The 20,951-nt window shown below is 43.9% G+C and overlaps 1 protein-coding gene across 1 annotated transcript; it reads right to left on the bottom strand.

The window, feature by feature from the left end:
* Positions 1–2,568: 2,568 nt before the first annotated feature.
* aire (autoimmune regulator) lies at positions 2,569–19,818 on the bottom strand. Its single transcript, XM_056293857.1, has 14 exons — positions 19,669–19,818; positions 17,747–17,758; positions 14,275–14,449; positions 13,597–13,766; positions 13,260–13,380; positions 12,945–13,127; positions 10,977–11,104; positions 10,072–10,187; positions 9,629–9,698; positions 9,089–9,232; positions 8,698–8,819; positions 5,886–5,964; positions 4,746–4,844; positions 2,569–3,173 (listed from the first exon to the last, which is right to left on the bottom strand). The coding sequence occupies exons 1-14, from the start codon at positions 19,816–19,818 to the stop codon at positions 3,093–3,095; spliced, it is 1,650 nt and encodes a 549-aa protein (XP_056149832.1). The 3' UTR covers positions 2,569–3,092.
* Between the last annotated feature and the right edge of the window lie 1,133 nt (positions 19,819–20,951).

The following is a 20,951-nucleotide window of genomic DNA, read 5'->3' as shown; positions in this document are numbered from 1 at the left end:
CATGTTTGTTGTGGTAAAAGAGTTATTGTATATTACCCCCCCTCCCCCCGCCACACACACACACTGTGTGCATCTCATTAAGGGTTGACACTGAAATAATCCTTTCTATACAAACAAGTAATAAAGAATCGGGGGGGGGGGGGGGTAAGGGATCAGTGCAGTTACCACAGTGAGAGACTCACTTCACAAACGTCTTGTGCCAACAGGTTTATAAGCATAGACTGGTAAACCAGCGCCACCTAGAGGAAGCTATTGGGAAGAAAGGAGCTGCATTTGATTCGGTGTCCCCCCCCATACTGTGCTTCCTTGGATCTGATTTTGATGCTTGTTGACTTGTATCTTTATGAACTGCTGGAGATTTAATGCTGCTGCACTTTGCAAGTGTGCCGATGTCTCGTTTCAGTACGTTTTAGTGTTTTGTGTTTTCCACGTTTAACTTCCTGTGCTGCTTTCTTGGCCGGGCCCACTTGTAAATGAGATGTAGGTTCTGGATGTGTTTGGGATAGGAGGAAGCTGTGTTGGCAGTACAGCATGTGTCTGGATCCATGGTGGACGTTTTCATGGCGTAAATTCTGAATTTCTGATTTTATTAATGATGATATGCAGGAATCTGCGGCAACAATATGACCCTCAGCTAGCGATGAGGGGAAATGAGAAGATCTATAAATGTAATTGCCATGTAAAGAAACACTGATGAGATATTGCTGAAACTCGCCATAGTTGCGTTATATATGAGTGTTGCCTATGTGACCCTTGACCTCAACAGTCTGCCTTTTCCAGCTTTTGTCTAACTCATCTAGTGTTTGCAAGCCAATGAGAGTAGGGTTATGGATACACTGCCATACAACGCCAACAGTGACACTCATTTCAGTCCCATTTCACCTCCTAGAAAATATGCACGGCAAAAATTACTCCTCGAATTCCTTGCTACAGTTTCAAGAGGGAATCCGAGAAAACTTTCATACAGTTTCGAGTGATGAAGCACAGAGCCACGAGGATAAGACTCCTACAGCCTTCAGTTATAAATTATTTTTTGCCGTATTGAGACGAAAGTTGAAGTGAACACAAAATATACACAGAGGCACTCATGCACAGATACACACGCTTGAAAGGGGCCTCGGGGAGCGCGGCAGCCATGGTAACTAAACACTGAAGAGAAAAATATCTTTCTGCTGCCTGGCAGAGCTCCATCCTTCTGGCGGTTATGTTAAAACTCTCAAATCCCTTGACAAAAACAACATTCCACATCTAAGTGATCGTCTGCAAGGAATTCCTGTTAAAAAGAGGCATTGCTCAGCGCGCATACCTCATCAAACTAAAACCATCTGGTGTATTGTGCGAATGCGAATTCTTTCCCAGATGCACAATGAGAGAGACGGAGTCAGAGAGAGGGAGACAGAGAGAAACAGAGAGAGAGAGAGTGCAAAAAAATGTGCATGAATGTGCACGCATGAGCAAGTATGTTTTGTTTGTGTGTGTGGAAGTCTAATTGTGTGTTTTGTAATAGTCTTTGCATGTAGATATGTACAAGCAGTTTGCTGTTATGTAAATTCCCTGTGCTGATTTGGAGCTCCTCTGATGCGCCTGTTCATATTTTCTATTGGTGGGAACTCAGGGGAGTAAGACACCGACCGTGTCCTCATCTGGCACCGTCAGCTAGTCATCCTTCCCCCGTGATGAGATGAACGCAGCGACACACAAATGCTCGCAGAGAGCGGATGGTGAATACGTGAACTACATAAAAGCATAAGGAAAAGGATGACAGGGAAGATGTAAGCTGTTTGACTCCCTCTGTTTTTAAAATGGATAAGGACAACGGTATTTGTGAGCTTACTTTTTAAAACAGTTTCAAACTATACTTACAATTGGATAATTGCATCACAAAACTGATTAAAAAAAACGTAGGATGAACTATAATAAAATATATCACATATTGGATGGCAAAATATCAACCCAAATCCTATGTAGCAGCCCTGGTGGCAAAAGTACAGTCACCATTGCTCTTTAAGTGCTCATAACACTTTCACACATAACAACACAGACAACATAAAACACAAGAAAATCAAACACACACCATCACACCATTTATACATCACACCATTTATTCCATCACACATCACACCATTTATACCATCACAACATTTGTACCATCACACCATTTATACCGTCGTAACTATTTGTACCATCACACTATTTATACCATCACACCATCACACCATTTGTACCATCACACCACTGCACCATCACACCATTTATACATCACACCATTTATCCCATCACACTATTTATACCATCACACCATTGCACCATAACACCGTCACGTCATCACCATTTATACCATCACACCATCACTTTTTAGCTAATAGGTCTTGAAAATTAACAGTCAAGATCTTAAAATTCATTATTCAGAGGGTAAAGGTCTAGAGAAGCCCCATCAGAAGCACTATGAGGGTTTGTTCCCATGCCTTGCTTCTGGTAAATGGGCAGTATTTACTTTTACAAAGATAAGGGGGGGGGGGTTGTGAAAATATGGACATTTGAATTGAAAGCAGCAGTATTTATTGGAGAAGTGGCATGTGTCAAACACCATTACAGATGGCATATTTGAAGATCTACAGAGATATTAAAGGAGCGAGAGGCAAACCATATGAGTACCGATCAGAAACAGAACCGTGTTAGATTCGATCCATTTGTAGCTTCTCCCAGCAAATGTTTCAACTTAGGTTCTCAGCGTGTCAAGTACAAGTGAGTTGTGAGTTCTTTGGCACTCTTTCCCTTATTCTCCTTCAGCCAATAAATCCCAGACACATAATATCCAACAGCTAAAGCAGAAGTGAATATAAACTTATCTCAGTGCTCGTAAAACAAATTATCTGAATGTGCACAAGCAATGAGGCCAAGGTCACAGAATCAGCTGCTAATAATCTACCATGGATAAGAAAACAAATAAGGCACCAGAATTTTCATATCTGTGTAACGCGATATGTTATATGTTTGTTAACTTTTCATTCAAGCAATTACATAAGCCTCTGCGGACCAGAGCATTACCTAATCTGTACATGGGGAATGTATTTGTGTACATGTGTGCGTCTCTAATAGTATCCCTGTGAGTCAGGGAGAGGCCTGGAGATGTTATGGAAAGCCCACTGCAAGATCCCGTCAATGGATCCCTGCTGCGAAAGAAACACATCTTATTATTATTGGTTTACAATACAAGACTCAGCAAGGCATGGTCCTGAATCCAATACCTGGTGGCATTATCGATACCATGATGTCACTATACATCACTTACAGCCACCCTGTGTAATGTTACCATGAGACTGCATGTGTCAATGCTGCATTTCACATAAAGGGGGGGTGGTCTCATCGTCAGCATATATCAATATCCAGACAAGTTCAGGGGCTGCTAGCTTCCAACAATAACTGCCCTGAACACAAAAAAAAAAGGGGAGTGTTTCCCGGATTTCCCAATTGAATCCGGCCAATTACCCCACTCTTCTGTGCCATCCCCCTCTGCCGATTTGGGTAGCATCCGGGTCGGGCCACGGACTACCACTTGCCTCCTCCGATACATGTGGAGTCGCCAGCCGCTTCTTTTCACCTGGCAGTGAGGAGTTTCGCCAGGGGAACGTAGCGCGTGGGAGAATCACGCTATCCCCCCCCCCGAACAGGAGCCCCGACTGACTAGAGGAGGCGTTAGTGCAGCAACGAGGACACATACCCACATCCAGCTCCCCACCCACAGACACAGCCAATATAGTGAATTCGGGAGGCAGCCCGGGAACCGCCGCAGCCAGGAAGCGAACCCGGATCTCCCGCACCATGGGCGACAACGTTAACCAGTCGATTAAAGGGTCTGACCTGTTAGCCAAGGGCTAGCGAGTCTATTTATCCATGCACGTTACACTACCCCCCTCCTTTGGGAAGTGTGTCCCCATGCTTCAGCATATCAGCTCCTTCACCCCTCTGGGCGCACGTGCTTCTGATGGCCTTACGGTCTCACCATCCCACTTCTGGCACTAATGTAGTGAATTCGGGGGCAGCCCGGGAACTGCGACAGTAGGGATGCCTGACCAAGCCGGAGGTAACACGGGGATTCGAACCGGTGATCCCTGTGTTGGTAGGCAATGGAATAGATCGCTACGCCACCTGGATGCCCATTTTTTATTTTTTATTTTTTTCAGTTCTCAGAATCAGTAATTGCATTCAGCCAAAATGGCCGCTTAATAAGAATGATCCAAGGGACAGAATGCAATGACGTGTCCTGAATCTATTCATATTTCGTTGTGGCTGTTGATAGATTAGATTTTTAAAATGGAAACGTGAAAGTGCAAGTGACAAACAGTCACCAGAGATGGATGGCCAAGCCTTGTCGGTTGAATATTTAATAACTCTGATGTATGATGGTACCCAACGGTGATTAGTCATGTTTCTGCAACTTGCTACCAATGATCAATTTATCAGCCCCCATCTCGCCTGACATCAATATCACCTGTCTATTTTGCATTAAAAAATATCACCAACCACACAGCACTGCTGTAGCCTCCCCCTTTTTCAAACCAAAAGTTGTACAGAAATACTTAAAAGCTCAAAATACCTCAAAGTATAGAAATACTCAAAGCTATGATTTGCAAAATGAGATCATTCTCATTGGGTGATAAGAAATGGCCATTTTGTGCTGCATGATACGCTGACATCCCACCTACAGCACATGTGTGGTGTGAACGTCGTCAAGGACCTCTTACCTCTCCTATTATGGAGTCCATTTCATCCTTGGGGAGGATGGGCTCAAAGAGAGAGCAGCTCTGCTCATTACTGTGTACAGGTTGGACCACATGGGGGACCTGGAGGAGAAGGCATTCAACACACACACACACACACACACACACACACACACACACACACACACACACAAGACCAAGAGGACAGAATTAAACACTGAGTCCAGGAGTAGCGCTTAACTATGTGTCATGATTACAGATATACATACACACATATATCTGTGTGTGTGTGTATTCATATATATATATATATACACACACACACACACACACATATATACGTATATACACATACACACGTGTATATGTATGTATGTATGTATGTACGTATGTATGTGTGTGTGTGTGTGTGTGTGTGTATATATATATGTGTGTGTGTGTGTGTGTGTGTATGTATGTGTATATATATATATATGAATACACACACACACATATATATAACTCTGTTAAAAGAAACATTCAACAGTAAGGAAAGTGCTCAACAAAAAAGGAGCAAAATAATCCAGTGAGCCAAATAAATTCGTTATGAGACAGTACAATTCACTGGATTTTTATATATGTGCGCATGCGCGCGCACACACACACACACACACACACACACACACGTGTATATACATACTACATACATACATACATACATACATATGTGTATATGTATGTTTATTTATATATATTTATATAGATACACACACACATATATATATACACACACATCCATATATACATACATACATATGTGTATATGTTTATTTATATATATTTATATAGATACAAACACACACACACACATATGTATATGTATATATATATATGTATATATATATGTATATATATATATATATATATATATATATATAACTCTGTTAAAAGAAACATTGAACGGTAAGGCAAGTGCTCAACAAATAAGGAGTTAAATAATCCAGTGAGTCAAATAAATTCTTTGAGACAGTGTAACTCACTGGATTTCTATATATGTGCGCACGCACGCACGCACACACACACACACACACACACACACACACACACACACACACACACACACACACACACACACACACACACACACACACACACACACACACACACACACACACACACACACACCTGTACGGCTCTCGATTCAACTTCTTTCTCCATGGAGTTGCCCCAGGGTCTGGTGCAGGATGAACAGATGCTTCTCCCCCTAGAGAACACGGGGCTACTATTAGCGAGAGAGGTGTACCGCATTATTGTGACTCAGTATGCTGCTTCTGAGCTGTAACCATAGCAACGATAGAGCTAACATTGGTTCTTGATCATATCCATTTGAGGACCTGAACAAATAAGCGTTAGCTTTGCTCTGAGTCCGGTGCTCATTAAAACATACTCCGGTGAAAACATGAAAGACACAACTGTGTTCTTCCAAGGGGGAGGACTCGTCTCATAAAGGCATCATGCATCTTGGAAAGCAGAGGGCTTTGCAACAAGAGCTCGCTCATCAATACATCATTGGGTGGCATACAGGAGTGTGACAGGATCCAGAGTGCTTGTACTGTAGGAAACCACCACAGGGAATCAGTATCTCATTTGTTGTATTTAAATCACGATTCCTGACAACCATTACGTAACAGAGTACCACTAAATCTTTCGTGAAATAAACACTGTAGCCTGTACCTTGCTGTGAGTATCTATTATGATCCATTAGCAGCCACTGGGCACTTTCTCATTACCGCGAGAGCACACACATCCCCAGTGCATGCCGCTGATCGAGACTCATGTGAAAAATAATCCGCAGAAAGTGGATAAGGTTTTAAAAAAAATACGTGCTGAACGCAACACGCACATCCTGCATGATGAAGTTAAGACTGAGATTGGGTCTTGTCTATTTTCTGATTTTAATTTTGAGATACTTTATTGATCCCTGTAGGGAAATTACGCTCTGCATTTCACCCATCCTAGCTGTGTAGCTGGGAGCAGTGGGCAGCCGCCGTGCAGCACCCAGAGAACAACTCCAGCTCTTCTTGCCATGCCTCAGTCAGGGGTATTAACCCTAACATGCATGTCTTTTTGATGGGGGGGGTGGGGGGCTGCAGCACCCAGAGAAAACCCACCGCAGACACAGGGAGAACATGCAAACCCCACACAAAGGACGACCTGGGATGATCCCCAAGGTTGGACAACCCCAGGGTTCGAACCCAGGACCTTCTTGCTGTAAAGCAAAAGCACTAACCACTGCGCCGCCGTGCCGCCCATAAGTTAAGCTAAGTTGCCCGCTCTTATGGGCTTTACATTATTGTTGACTATATCTAGCCAAAGTGTGTCATAAGAACAGGTACCAGTGTATTCTGGTTTTCCGTACCCTCCTGTCGACAGAAGTCGTAAACCATCCTGGCCTGTACTCTAGCCTTTGAACCCCACATAAACACACATTTCAAGGAATGCTCTCTCATCTGCATAACATCAACAGACTCCATTCCTGCCTGTCCCGTTATAGTGCTAAAACCTTAACCTACCGCTGCTATATCAGACTTACAGGTGTGCACACCAAGCTCACTGAAAAACTCTGCTGCAATGCATGCTCACTCACCCAAAGACACTTGTGTACCAGCACCGTCTGACTGTGTTCGAAATGTTTTAATTGTTGTTTTACTGTTTTTTCCTGCTTTTTGTAAGGTGCCCTTGAGTATCCTGAAAGGTGCCAGTTCACTAAAATGTGTTATCATTCATTGTTATGATGACGTAAGTTGTACCCACCCCATACCACCTTGTACCTGACTCGAATCTTTTTTTTTGCCCCCTTTTTTCTCCCCAATTGAATCTGCCCAATTACCCCACTCTTTCAAGCTGTCCCGCTCACTGCTCCACCCTCTCTGCCGATCCGGGGAGGGCTGCAGACTACCACATGCCTCCTCCAATACATGTGGAGTCACCAGCCGCTTCTTTTCACCTGACAGTGAAGAGTTTCGCCAAGGGGACATAGCACGTGGGAAGATTGCGCAATTACCCCCAGTTCCCCCTCCTCCCTGAACAGGTGTCCCGACTGACCAGAGGAGGCGCTAGTGCAGCGACCAGGACACATACCCACATCCAGCTTCCCACCTGCAGACACGGCCAAATGTGTCTGTAGGGACACCCGACCAAGCCGGAGGTAACACGGGGATTCAAACTGCTGATCCCTGTAGGCAATGGAATAGACTGCTAAACTACCCGGGCGCCCTTGACTTGAGTCTTGACTCATTTAACACACTTATTCTGTCGTTGGTACTGTGTTACTCCACTCCACACTTGCAGGGCTTGTTAGGACACTCTTGCACTCCTTAGTAAATGGGGAAACTTCAGCAACAGCCACTGCCGTGTTAAAACAAGGCCACAGGTGTAACAAATCAGCGCCGGGCCCCAATACAAGATGGTCAAAGCGGGCCCCAGCCTGCCCACCACAATCAGACAACATAACGTCACGTCAGTAGAAAATGAAAGAGGTGAAAGCACACGGCTTTAAAAATTACCAGAGACAGCCAAATGCATTGCATAGCGGACACCTAAAAGAAATGTTTACTAGGGAAACAGACCGCCGTGCTATAGAAGAGGAGTCATAATAGCGAGGCCAAGATGATAAGTTTTATTGGCATCATAGGCGCACTCTCCAGGCTTTTCGCTGTGTGAAGTCTTGACACTTCACCAGCTAGCTAGCTCCTCTGTGTGGATTTTGCTATGCAGTAGTGCGCATGTCCACACGGGCACACTTTGTACATTTTTTTAACATACCCCATAATGATATAGACTCAGGGCTCGAGATCTTTGATACAGTAGTGTCGAGATAAAGAGGGATCCATGCATGCGGACCCTAAACTGATGCAGGCCCCAGTGCAGCTGCATTACCTGCTTATATGGCAGCTTCACCTCTGAACAAGGGGAAAGGGGAAAGGGGAAGTCTTACTTAGGGAAGTGACAGTGTACGTGGTAGCTCTGTAGACACTGAAGACAGGGAATGAGGTCTCCTCCACCCACGTGACACACGCCACACACCGCCCTCATGGTGACCACCTCTCCACCTGAACACTGGTAACACACACACACACAATGGTAAAAACAAGGAATTTCTAAAACAAATATATTTTGCAGGCAGCTATGGCATGAGACAGGAAAACCTAGCAGAAACAGAAGGAAAGAAAAATAAACAAGTCCAAGTCCTGTGCGGCAGTACACCACATAGTGCACGGTACACCAAGTCCTCCCCTCATTCAGGAAGCAGCTGTGGTGAAATGAGGCGACAGAAAGTTTAAATGACCATCCCCTCCACACATCCCAGCACCTAGTATAACGACTACCTGGTTTCTGGAAGTGAAGCCATTCTTGGTTGGCGTGACTCCAGACAGCGAGGAAGAGGACAGCGAGGACAAGAGGGCGACGTCTATGGCGGCGTTGCTGGAGCTTGTGTTTGCCTGCTGGGGCTGGGGCTGGGCCAGGAGAGGCTATGCAGTAAAGATGAATGGCTATGGTCAGTAGGTGCTTGTACAGTGAAAACCTTGTCTCACCAGAGCGTCTCCTTTCCGGGACATGGACGCCTTAACACCCGTGCAGTTGTGAGGTTTATAGTTAGAGTCAATAATCACTTTTAAAACAAAGTGGGACACAACACCGTCTTTCTATGACACTACAAAATTGAAATACTAAAGGTTTTTGCAAATTACACAGGGTTATCCGGATGTCTCCATATTTATCTTCATGATTGCAAAATCCTCTTAACGAGGCAGAAAACGACAGTTTAGTCACATCACCATACTAGTATTGTTTTTACAGGTGTACACTACGGACGAATACACTGTTGAAATCAACTGGGTTTTTTTTTTCTTCCTTCTGAAGTTTACCTGAACAGACAGCTGGGCTTTCTCCTTTTTCACTCTGTTGCCATGGCAGCAGTGACATCGCCAGGTGCCACTGCAAAGGTGAAGATGACATCGACACAAAAATCCTTCCTTCCAAAAACAAAGGCTGGTATAACGCAGCCGGACCCCAAACATAGATGCGCACACAGGTAAACTCATATCCTTTGCTCACTCGGATTAAAGTGTGACATTTTCTAAATCTCTCCATACCATCCAGGGAGACTCTAACAGAAACCATATGCATGTTCTATTTAGGTTTGTTTTTTTGCATTATTTTTGACATTATTTTGCTTTATTTTACTTAATCGCTGATCAAGTTTTTCCACATTAAATTCAATCATTTTTGCTAATACACAATGAGTTTATGATGTAGTACAGATTCCAAGTAACTGAGGTGGTCCAGGGGAAAGGTCAGTGGTAGGCACCTCGGTATGGATGTCAGTGGAGGGTCTAGGCAGGTCAGGTGGAAAGCTCTAGGACAGCCATCACAACAGATCAGCTCCCCTCCATCCCTACACACTGTGCACTCATCATCATTACTCTGAATATGAAGACACACAAAAGAAACACACGTACATAAACACACAGGGGTACACAAAACACACACATAAACACACAGGGGTACACAAAACACACAGGGGTACACATTTAGCACATATGACGAGGGGTCAAGTCAAGTCAGTTTTATTTGAATAGCCCAGGGGTGGCTAACTATGTGCCATGGAGAGCCATATGTATGCAGGTTTTCATTCCAGCCGGACTCCACACCAGGTGATTTCACTGATTAGCAACCCTTCAACCAAACAGGAAGAATGTGTCAGTGAAATCACCTGGTGTGGAGTCCGGCTGGAATGAAAGCCTGCATACACATGGCTCTCCATACACATGGTTAGCCACCGCTGGTATAGCCCAATATCACAAATTACAAATTTGTCTCGAGGGGCTTTACAGCAATACAACATCCTGTCCTTAGACCCTCACATCGGATAAGGAACAACATCCCCCCCACCCCCAAAAAAAAACCTTTAACAGGGAGAAAAAATAGGAAGAAACCTCAGGGAGCGCAACAGTGGAGGGATCTGTTGTACCTGAGGGGTACCTGGCTGCAGCCTGCAGGATGGGTGGGGTTCAATGTCGAATGTTTAATCCCATCCACCCGTCCACCTAGCCCTAATTCTAACCCCAATCTCGCCCAAATTCGACAGTTTAAACCAATCAAATTAAACGGTGGGTGGGATTAAACGTTCGACGTTGAACCCCGCCCCGTCCTGCAGGCTGCAGCCAGGTATACCTGCATATGACGCAAGAGAACGCCAGCGGCTCATATGACCTCCAGCATGCTGGTGTTTGTCTCCCCCTTGTGGTGAACTTTAGCGGCTTTAGACAGCGGTCTATTGCTCTCCTCCGATGGACCCGAGTAATACTCCCCACCGACTTTGATGCATTTTTTGATATTCCCTGTGGGGGGGAAAAAAGAGACAAGGAAAAGTATGGCTATAGTTATTTGATGTGGTAGAACAAACTTTTCGTGCGAATCATTCACAATATTCATGACCCTTCAGAATGGCAAAAAAAAGCCCAAGTTGCAGCTCCATTTCCAAACGTATTAAAATCAATTTACATACAAAACAAATTTGGCTAACAGCTTCCATTTGAAATTGTAAACGTCATCAGCTAGACTCTATACAGTATTTTTCAGCTAGATTCAATTTTCAGTTCAGACTATTGTAATGAACTTGGACATTTAGTGGGAAGGCCTTGGCACCATAGGTAGCACAGAGTATACATAGACCCACTCGACTTCTTATTAATATTCATTCATTTGTGTAATCTCAATGAGCATTGCAGTACTTCAAGTCAAAGTCAAAGTCAAAGTATCTTTATTGTCCCTTTCAGGGAAATTAGTTTGCAGCCGGTATAAAAACTCTCACACAAAGACAAAACATACGAACAACAAGGTGGAATTGACAACAGGACATAGTGGGCAAGGAGAACCAAAGTCGTTCAAATATAAAATATAATATATGAAATATAAAATATACAGACCAAGGAATCAAGAGAACTGCAGACAACAGATGCATACTATCTACTATTTAACAGTGGGATGGCAGTGGGGACAAATGAAGCCTTGTATCTCTTAGTCCTAATATAGGGCATCCTCAACCGACGACCTGAAGGTAACAGCTCAAATTCTGGCTGAAGGGGGTGACCTTAACACTCCAGAAGGGAAGTTGCCTTTCTGAACACCCTCTTATTAAAAAGGTCAGTAAGCTGGGCTTGGCTTCTCCCTGAGATCTTACTAGCCCATGATGAGTCTATCAAGCTGTTTTTTATTGGCAAAAGTCAAGTTACCAAACCAAGCCACAATACAGTACATTAAAACTGTTTCCATAAAACTTGTATAAAAGAGAGTCATCATCTGGGAGGAGACATTAAATGTCCACATTTTCCTCAGGGAAAAACAGTCTTTGTTGGACCTTCTTTGAAGTGGAAGCAACATGAGTTTCAAACCCTAATTTTTTGTCAAGAGCAACCCCCAGATATTTGTAGCTGTCCACAAGCTCAATGTCAGCACCTTTAATGCTGGTTGGTACAGGACTAGGAGGAGTCTTTCTAAAACTGATTATCATGTCTTTTGTTTTAGACACATTTAAGGGGAGAAAGGACTCATCACACCAGGATACAAAATCATCGACCACAGGTCCGTGTTGTTCCTCCTACCCTTCAAGAAGACTTACGATCACTGAATCATCTGCAAATGTGAATATGTGTCTATTGGTATGGTTGCTGCGACAGTCATTAGTGTACAAGATGTAGAGTAACGGGGAGAGGCAACAGCCCTGAGGGGAACCGGTTGAAGAGTACAGCCGATTGGAAAAAGAGCCATTAACCCTCACACACTGGGGCCTATCCGTCAAGAAGTCCAGTATCCAGCCAACTAGATTAAGGTCCAGTCTGAAGAGATGAATTGGCTTTTCTGCTAACAGATGTGGCTGGATCGTGTTAAAGGCTGAGGAGAAATCTATAACCAACAGCCTGGCATCAGCATTTGTCCCCTCAAGATGGCGGTACAGAACATTTAACTTTGTAATTGTACTTTGACATTTTGTGGCGATATCAACCAATTTAACTTTAGCGTTGTTCATTACAGGAGTTTTCCCTTCTACCAGTGCATCATTTATTCAAATTTGACAGACAGATGAAAGCAGTGATACATGAACTGGTTTCTTCTCAGCTTTTACTTCTGTGGAAGATGAATTGGACCAGAAAAAGGGACATCATAACAGGCAGAGCTTACCTTCTGAGCCAAACACCTGTTTGATAAGGTCCTCCTCTCTGGCTTCCTGTCTGACTGAGGCATTACTGGAGGAGGAAGGGGATGATGACAGGGGGACTACTCTCTGAAGCGAGGAGGGCACCGCCTGTACACCTATGGTCAGCTGACTGGGGGAATCGTGCGTGGTCTTGTCGGTCGCTTGAACTGCGCAATTGAGAGAAATGAGCAGATTTGCTTGACTTAAAGTCAGTGGTGTTCGCCATGGCAGGAAAAGAACACAGGCAGCAGACGGTAAAACATTTTCCGTTTTTCTCTTTTCTCTAGTTTATTCATTACCACTTCCAGCTGGCATTTGAGGGACTGCTGAGGCTTCGCTCTTCACCTTGTACAATCTTATTTTATTTCCTATTGCAAGGAAAACAATAATAGAATGATCATTAGCTGCACCAAAAACCACCTGCAGTTTGATTTTGCAATTTTACTTCCACAGATGTTGCCATCATACATTGCTGCAATCTTGCACCGCTACTAAAAAGCTGTGTTTGGAAAAACATGAAGTTTGTTCTTTTCCAGTATGCCATTCAGATCTAATACATAACATTTGCAAAATAAATAAATTAATAATTCACTGTGAAAAGGTGCTAATGGATCAATTCTATAGTAAACACGGTACAGACGTCTGTGAGGTCAGCCAACCTGGGTCACCGTTTGTCTCCGCATGGTGCTGGGAATGGTAATGGTGGGGGGTTGTTGATCTTTCCTCCCGGTTCCTCTTCTTTCTGTGGGGACCTTTAGGGCTTCCAGGGGATCTCTTGTCACATTTGGAGCCAAATGCATCCCTTCCTGGCAGAAGTGAACGACAATCATGCAAGTTGCATGCTGCAACAACAAACGATCAACCGCTTGGAACAAAACAAACAACAACAACAACAAAATCCTTGTTTGGAAACGTTACAAAACAACACAAAACTTATAATTTTGTTTCTGTTCCTCATGCAATTTGGGAAAAACCTAAGGTTGTAGCCTACCAGACTTCACTTAAAACCTTAAAACAACACAAGTGTAACATTGCGAGTTGTCATTAGGAGTCTCTGTAATTTGTCTTCCATTATTAAGCCTCGAATGTTTTCCTATAATTCTCAGTATGATACACCAAGCTGAGCAGCGCTTAATTTTACATTAGTTCACATACAAACACACAAACACACACACACACACACACACACACACACACACACACACACACACACACACACACACACACACACATTTATATAAGTGAATGCAACCAAAGCGCTGTCCTCAATATCTAAAGCCGGCTTTTATTCATGAATATTTCAAAATCACTTACCAGAGTGCATGCTGGTGAGCAGGGCCTGCAGCTTAGGGTAACTTTCCATGTTGTAGTCTTTGACCAAACTGCCCCAGAAGCCCTGGATCGTGGCTCTGCTCTGTTGCAGGACCCACGATAGCAGGGAATACATGGCCTTGTGGACTCCCTCGCTCGCCTCCCTCTCCAGAGTTTCCTTAAGTTTGACCCAAACAATCAGATGTATTTGAGCACCAAGCAAAAAAAGAAAGAAAAAAATAACAGAGTCAGCTGCTTTGGAAGTGGTGAGATTAGAAGCAGTCAGCAAATCACTTCATGCTGAAGGATGTACTATGGCAGAGCTAACCTGCAGAGAAGCTTTGCACCTAAGTTGCTCAGAGCAGTCCAAACTACTTGGCTGCCTGACATTTGTGATGCCATTGCTTTCAAAATGACAAGATGGGCAAAATACAATTAGGTATATGTTTGCTATCCTTTGCACAGTATGAATAAAGTGCAAAGGATAACACTGTGTTCATCAGGCCCCTTTCATGTCACAGAGCTAGCAAGCACCCAGATGATAAGACTAGATGCAAAAAAATGCCTGTGAATTAAATAAATATCATAATAAATTGTCAACTGATTCGATAAATCTAAATTAATTAAGGGTAAAGCAGCAAAGATTTCATTTAAAAAGTGTTTGCTCTTTTTATTCCTTTTCATCCCTTTCTGTCTGTCCTTTTTTTTTTTTTACTACACAATTGCAATTTATCATTTGATGCGAACCCCAAAAGGGTGCAAATATGAAAAGTTAACTGATAACTGTAGAGTTGGAGAAAACAAATGCAGACTAAAAATCAGCATGATGCAAATGCACATCTACCATTTGGCTTGAAAGATGATTGCTACCAGAGGTGCTGGTAGGATCTTGAAACAGCAGGGGCTTACTAGCCCAGTCCAGAGATCTTTAGATTTTCACCTGATAACTGTACCATTTTCAAGTTTTTTCAGAGTAAAGTGAATATAAGGTGTGCTCTACCAACATGTCCCAGTCAGGTGCGTAGGCTGGCTTTCATAAGAGGACATCAAAATAAACAAAATGAGTTCAGTCTGAGCTCTCATTCAACTTTGCACTCCTCATCTCCTCTGCTCTCTCCTCCTCTTCTCTTCTCCTCTCTCCTCACCTGCTCATAACAAGGATGTGATCAGCATCTCTCATTTTTGACGTGATGATTCAATCATAAACACAAGTTATTTATCAATTTATTTCATATATTCACTTAACCAGTTATTTGAACACACCAGCCAATATCAGATTATACAAAAGCAAACCATTAATGTACTATTCCCTACCATAGGGGCCAACTAGTCATCAGTGCTCATTATTCCACATGGACTGACAGTCACACAACACAGCAACACTATTGGATGCCAGCGACAGGCCAATATTCAATGCAGCAACGGATGCACATCAGTCAGCTTTCTATTGCTATTTATTACTTACTAGGGTAATCAGTGGATTCCGTGCTCTCTCCATGTAATAACATCTATTTTCACGGCCTCATCTCTTCCTCTGTTGTGCTCCTGCTGCTCTCTCTCACGTATTGTATTCGTTGACATTGTGGCACTCACGTCCTGACTCATCTGCCGCTACAGCAACAGGAGATAACTCTTCCTCCACCTCCTCTAGCTTCATCTGCACCTCGTTGCCCTCATACTTTTTCTTTTTGAAAAAGCTTCTTCTATCCATAGCCTTCAAGTGAATTAGCTAGTTAGCTGCCACCAGATGCCAGCAATGACAAGCCCTGTAACCGGTGCGGTGCGCTCTCTCTCTCTCTCTTCTGGGGCTTTGAGACACGTGATTTGAGCTGCACTCGCCGCTGGACAGAGGACGGAGAACGGAGGACACAGGACACAGGATGGTGGACAGGGGATGGATGATAGAGAACAGAGGATGGAGGACGAGGCCAGAAGATGGAGGACGTAAGATGGAAAGCAGAGGATGGACAACAGAGTACGGACGACAGAGGATGGAGGACAGAGGACAGAAGACAGAGGAATAGGATGGCGGACGAAGGATGAACGACAAAGGACAGAGGACTGAAGACGGAGGACTGACGACAGAGGATGGAGGATGGATGACAAAGGACGGAGGACAGAGGACGGGGACGCACGACAGAGGACAGAGGATGGGGACAGGTGACAGAGGATGGAGGACGGTTGACAGAGGACAGAGGATGGGGGATTGACGACAGAGGATGTAGGACAGAGGACGAACAACAGAGGACATATGACAGAGGATGGAGCGTGAAGTATGGAGGACAGAGGATGGAGGAGGACAGAGGATGGAGGAGGACAGTGGACAGATGACAGAGCAAAATAGCCAGAGATTTCAAAACTTCTAGCGGAACTTTTCAGAACTTCTAGCAGGAGAAGTTCATAATTTCTTAGTTTATTACACCCTTACCTCACCAGCAGAACTTTTTCTGTTGTTCTGGGTAACTTTGCTTCCTCGATGGCTCAGTTGAGTTGTGGTGTCCCCCAAGGCTCAGTTCTTGGCCCCCTTCTGTTTTATATATGCATGCTGCCCCTTGGCCAGGTCATTCAAAATCACCATGTGTTTTACCATTTTTATGCCGACGACACTGTTATACATGCCATTATAACCCACAGATCCTAGTGCCCTAGCAACTCTCACAACTTGCCTCTCTGACATTAAATCCTGGATTGTAAAGCACTTTGAGTGGCTGTTGCAGCTAGACAAGCACTATATAAAATGCAGCTTGATTGATTGATTGATTGATTGATGTCCGAATTTTTTCATAAACTTAATGATGATAAGTCTGAGGTCATTTTGTTCGTTCCCCCAAATCCATCAACCCTATACTAATCTTGGTGGTCTGTCAGGTAGTCTTAAACAGGCTGCTAGGAATTTTGGGGGCATATCCAATGTTATCTTCAGTTCTGATAATCAAATCAAATATGTTGTTTAGTCATACTTTCTCCAGCTCAAGCTAATTTCCAAAATTAGCTCATTTTTATCAATTGCTGATCTGCAAAAGGTGATCAGGCTTTTGCTGTTTGAGCCCCCACGTTATGGAACGCTCTTCCTACTGAACTAAGACAAACTAAGTCTCTAGATTTTTTAAATCTCGTCTTAATACTTTTCTTTATGTGAAAGCTTTTACAAATGTTTATTTGTTTTTGTTTATTCATACAGTTTTTATCTTTACTCTTACTTATTTGGTCTTGTTCTTATTTTTGCCTTGTCTGGTTCTGTTTCTTTGTAAAGCACTTTGTAACACTGTTTCACTTTGTAACATTATTTTGTTGCTGCCAGCAGATGCATCTGTCCCTGATACGTCTACTTGGTGTGGTGTGATGTGAGCCTCCCGTGTGCACGTGTAGTCTGTCCTTCTCCCAGGTCTCCATGGTGATGGTGGTTGCCACTAGGACACTGCTTGGCATCCTCCTCATCACTTTTTAAAAAAAAAAAAATCTTATAAATCCATACCGTCTCAATGTTATATCCTTCTCTCACTCCGATGTGTGACTTTTTTTTTCTTGTCTCTTCTCCTATGTATGTGACTGGTGTGATGTGTCTCCCCTGTGTGCATGTGTAGTCTGTCCTCTTGCCAGGTCTATATGGAGATGGTGGTCGCGTGGCTCAGGTCCTGGGCAGTTCTGGACACTGCTTGGCACCCTCCTCATCGTATTCTTCATATATCTTATAATCCCATTATAATTCTGTTTTCATCTTTCAATGCGGTATTCTGTAAACGTCCATTGCACGTCTGCCCGTCTTGGAAGAGAGATCCCTCCTGTTGCTCTCCCTGAGGTTTCTTCCTATTTTTTTCTCCCTGTTAAAAGGTTTTTGTTTGTTTTTTCTTAGGGAGTTGTTCCTTATCCGATGCGAGGGTCTAAGGACAGGATGTTGTATTCCTGTAAAGCCCACTTAGCGACAATGGCACCGCTGCGCTCTGAGGCCCGTTATTTCCAATGGATCGCGCCGTCCTCTCGCGCGCTCACACAAAATGCGCGCGTGCCAAGTAGCGTGAAGTAGCTGTGCTGCTTTGGGGGGCGTTCACACGGTGCGTCTGAAACGCGTTGGAAAACGCCAGCCGTGCCGCTTTCGTCCTTGTATCCAGGGTGCTTGGGAGGTTGCGCTACTGTCCCTGAAGTTACCAAGCAACCAAAAGTTGCGCGCAGACGCAAGTTATCGTGACACGAAATGCGACAATTGGTCCAAATTACAAGCGGTCTGCGGCAATCTGTTGATTTGGCCATTTTACCCGGAAAAGTTGCGGTACTTTAGCAGTAAGCCTCGCTGGCTAAACTAGTTTAAATAAGAGAAGGTCAAAACAAAGATAAATGTATTTCCAGCACCGTAAATCCCTCACAGTAACTTTACTGCTAGGTTTGTCCTTGGACGGAAAGGGTGGAGCAAGTCCTACGGAGTTGATTGGTTAATTCTTGTCACGTGACCTGCGGTGCATTTACCGCGTTCGAAAAAAAATCGAGAATTTTCCATCTCGGTTCGCCGCGGCCGCGGCCGCGTCCCAAAATACAAGCGCGTCGCAACCAAAGCGCGCCGCCGCCGCGGCGTCGCGCTTTCGTTTTTAAGCGCGTCTCCGTTGAAACTGATGAATTTGTGCGCGCAAAAGACGCAACACGTTAAACGTACATGCGTTTTAAATCAACGATATCTTATTGTTTTCGAGGGCTTTAATGCGTGATCGGAATGACAGATGAATAGATCTGCAACTTATTTTTGTAAAATAACTAAATAAATGTTTGAGATCCGGGGCCAGTCATAAAACATTTAGGTCTGTAGCCTCGGACTCCCAGGCCTAACGACGCCCCACACGAGGGGTTTTGTTATTTCATGTGTTAATTGTTTGATGATTTTTTTTCACAAATGAATACCAAATGCATTTTTTCAACTCATAAGTGACTTCCTTCACCTCCTCATTATCAGTTATCAGTCTCTCTTAGTGCTGCCTTTATTATTATGCTCCCCTTACGTGTTAAATGACGCTTGTGTGGTTTACATATGATAAATGAGTAACGATGGGAAGTGGGCACAAAAAAATAAAATAAAAAGCTTTGTTCATTTCAAATCACTGCCGTTTTATTCAAGTCTATGGAGTTATCAGATCACTTGACTGTTTATCGTTCCCTTTTAAAACTCCATTAAAATGTAAAACACGTAGTAAAGGGGACGGGGGGGGGTCTGAAAATACCCTGTGAATAAGGAAAGAAGACGCAACCGGTTTTGACAGCCCATACCGGTTTGCATGCTTCAGAATTTAGACTGAATGATAATAACGCTCAAAATAGAAACAGGAGTAGCATCAGCAAAACACTGAGCTTTTTGGTGGCGTTCTTAATCATTCTCGTCTTCTTCTTCTTTTAAATGAAGTTTCACCAGCTCACCTTGAACAGCTGGTCAGTGATGATGTTTTTGTCAGCCAGCCCATACAGCAGAGGGAAAGGGTCGTCCACTGCCATAGCGATGTCGGTACGCATCTCTCTCAGCTGGGAACGGAGATTGGTGGAGTTCCTGAAGGCTTCCGCTCTGGACATGGTCCGCGCTCACTGTGTGAGCGTGTGTGTGCGTGAGTGTGTGTGTGAGTTCGAGTCTGTGTGTGTGTGTGTGTGTGTGTGTGTGTGTGTGTGTGTGTGTGTGTGTGTGTGTGTGTGTGTGTGTGTGTGTGTGTGTGTGTGTGTGTGTGTGTGTGTGTGTTATGTATTCATGTATGCCGTGTGGCACGATGTGCAGCCGTGTGTGTGCATCACTTAGGCCAGACGTGATCTCGCTTTTATGCGCTGATGTGCGCTGTCGTCAATCACTGTCGACTTGGAGGGGTGTCACAGGAGGACCCGAGGTCATTCCGGTTATTTTAGGATTAAAGGCGTGTCTTCATCAAGTCATGTGAAATGGTGGCACAGGTGACATGCCCCCTGAATCTGCAGGTTTTGTTTCATGTCAATTTGAAAAGCAGGATGCTGTTAATAGCTTGTGTCCAGTGAACGTAGCGCACGCGCACACACACACACACCATGCCACCCTATATTTATGGGGACCACTCATTGACTACATTCATTCCCTAGCCCTTAACCCTAACCTTAACTATCTTAACCCTTACCCTAACCTAATCTTAACCCTTACTCTAACCTAATCTTAACCCTTACCCTAACCTAATCTTAACCCTTACCCTAACCTAATCTTAATCCTTACCCTAACCTAATCTTAACCCTTACCCTAACCTAATTTTAACCCTTACCCTAAACTAATCTTAACCCTTACCCTAACCTAATCTTAACCCTTACTCTAACCTAATCTTAACCCTTACCCTAACCTAATCTTAACCCTTACCCTAACCTAATCTTAATCCTTACCCTAACCTAATCTTAACCCTTACCCTAACCTAATTTTAACCCTTACCCTAAACTAATCTTAACCCTTACCCTAACCTAACCTTAATCATAATTCTAACCCTAACACCAAGTCCTAACCCTAAAACAGACTCGTTTCCTCATGAGGACCCATAAAATGTCCCCGCAAGGTAGGTGGTTTCAGGTGGTTTCAGGTCAAATGTCCCCATTAGGATAGGAAAACCTGTTACACACACACACACACACACACACACACACACAAACACACACACACACACACACCAACGCAGCTATGCTATCCTTATTAGGACATTGCTGTG

This window comes from Lampris incognitus, chromosome 14 (genome assembly GCF_029633865.1).
Source record: "Lampris incognitus isolate fLamInc1 chromosome 14, fLamInc1.hap2, whole genome shotgun sequence".
Classification (NCBI taxonomy): Eukaryota; Metazoa; Chordata; class Actinopteri; order Lampriformes; family Lampridae; genus Lampris; species Lampris incognitus.
Note: the sequence above shows the minus strand (reverse complement) of the source record. Positions and strands in the feature narration are given on the sequence as shown.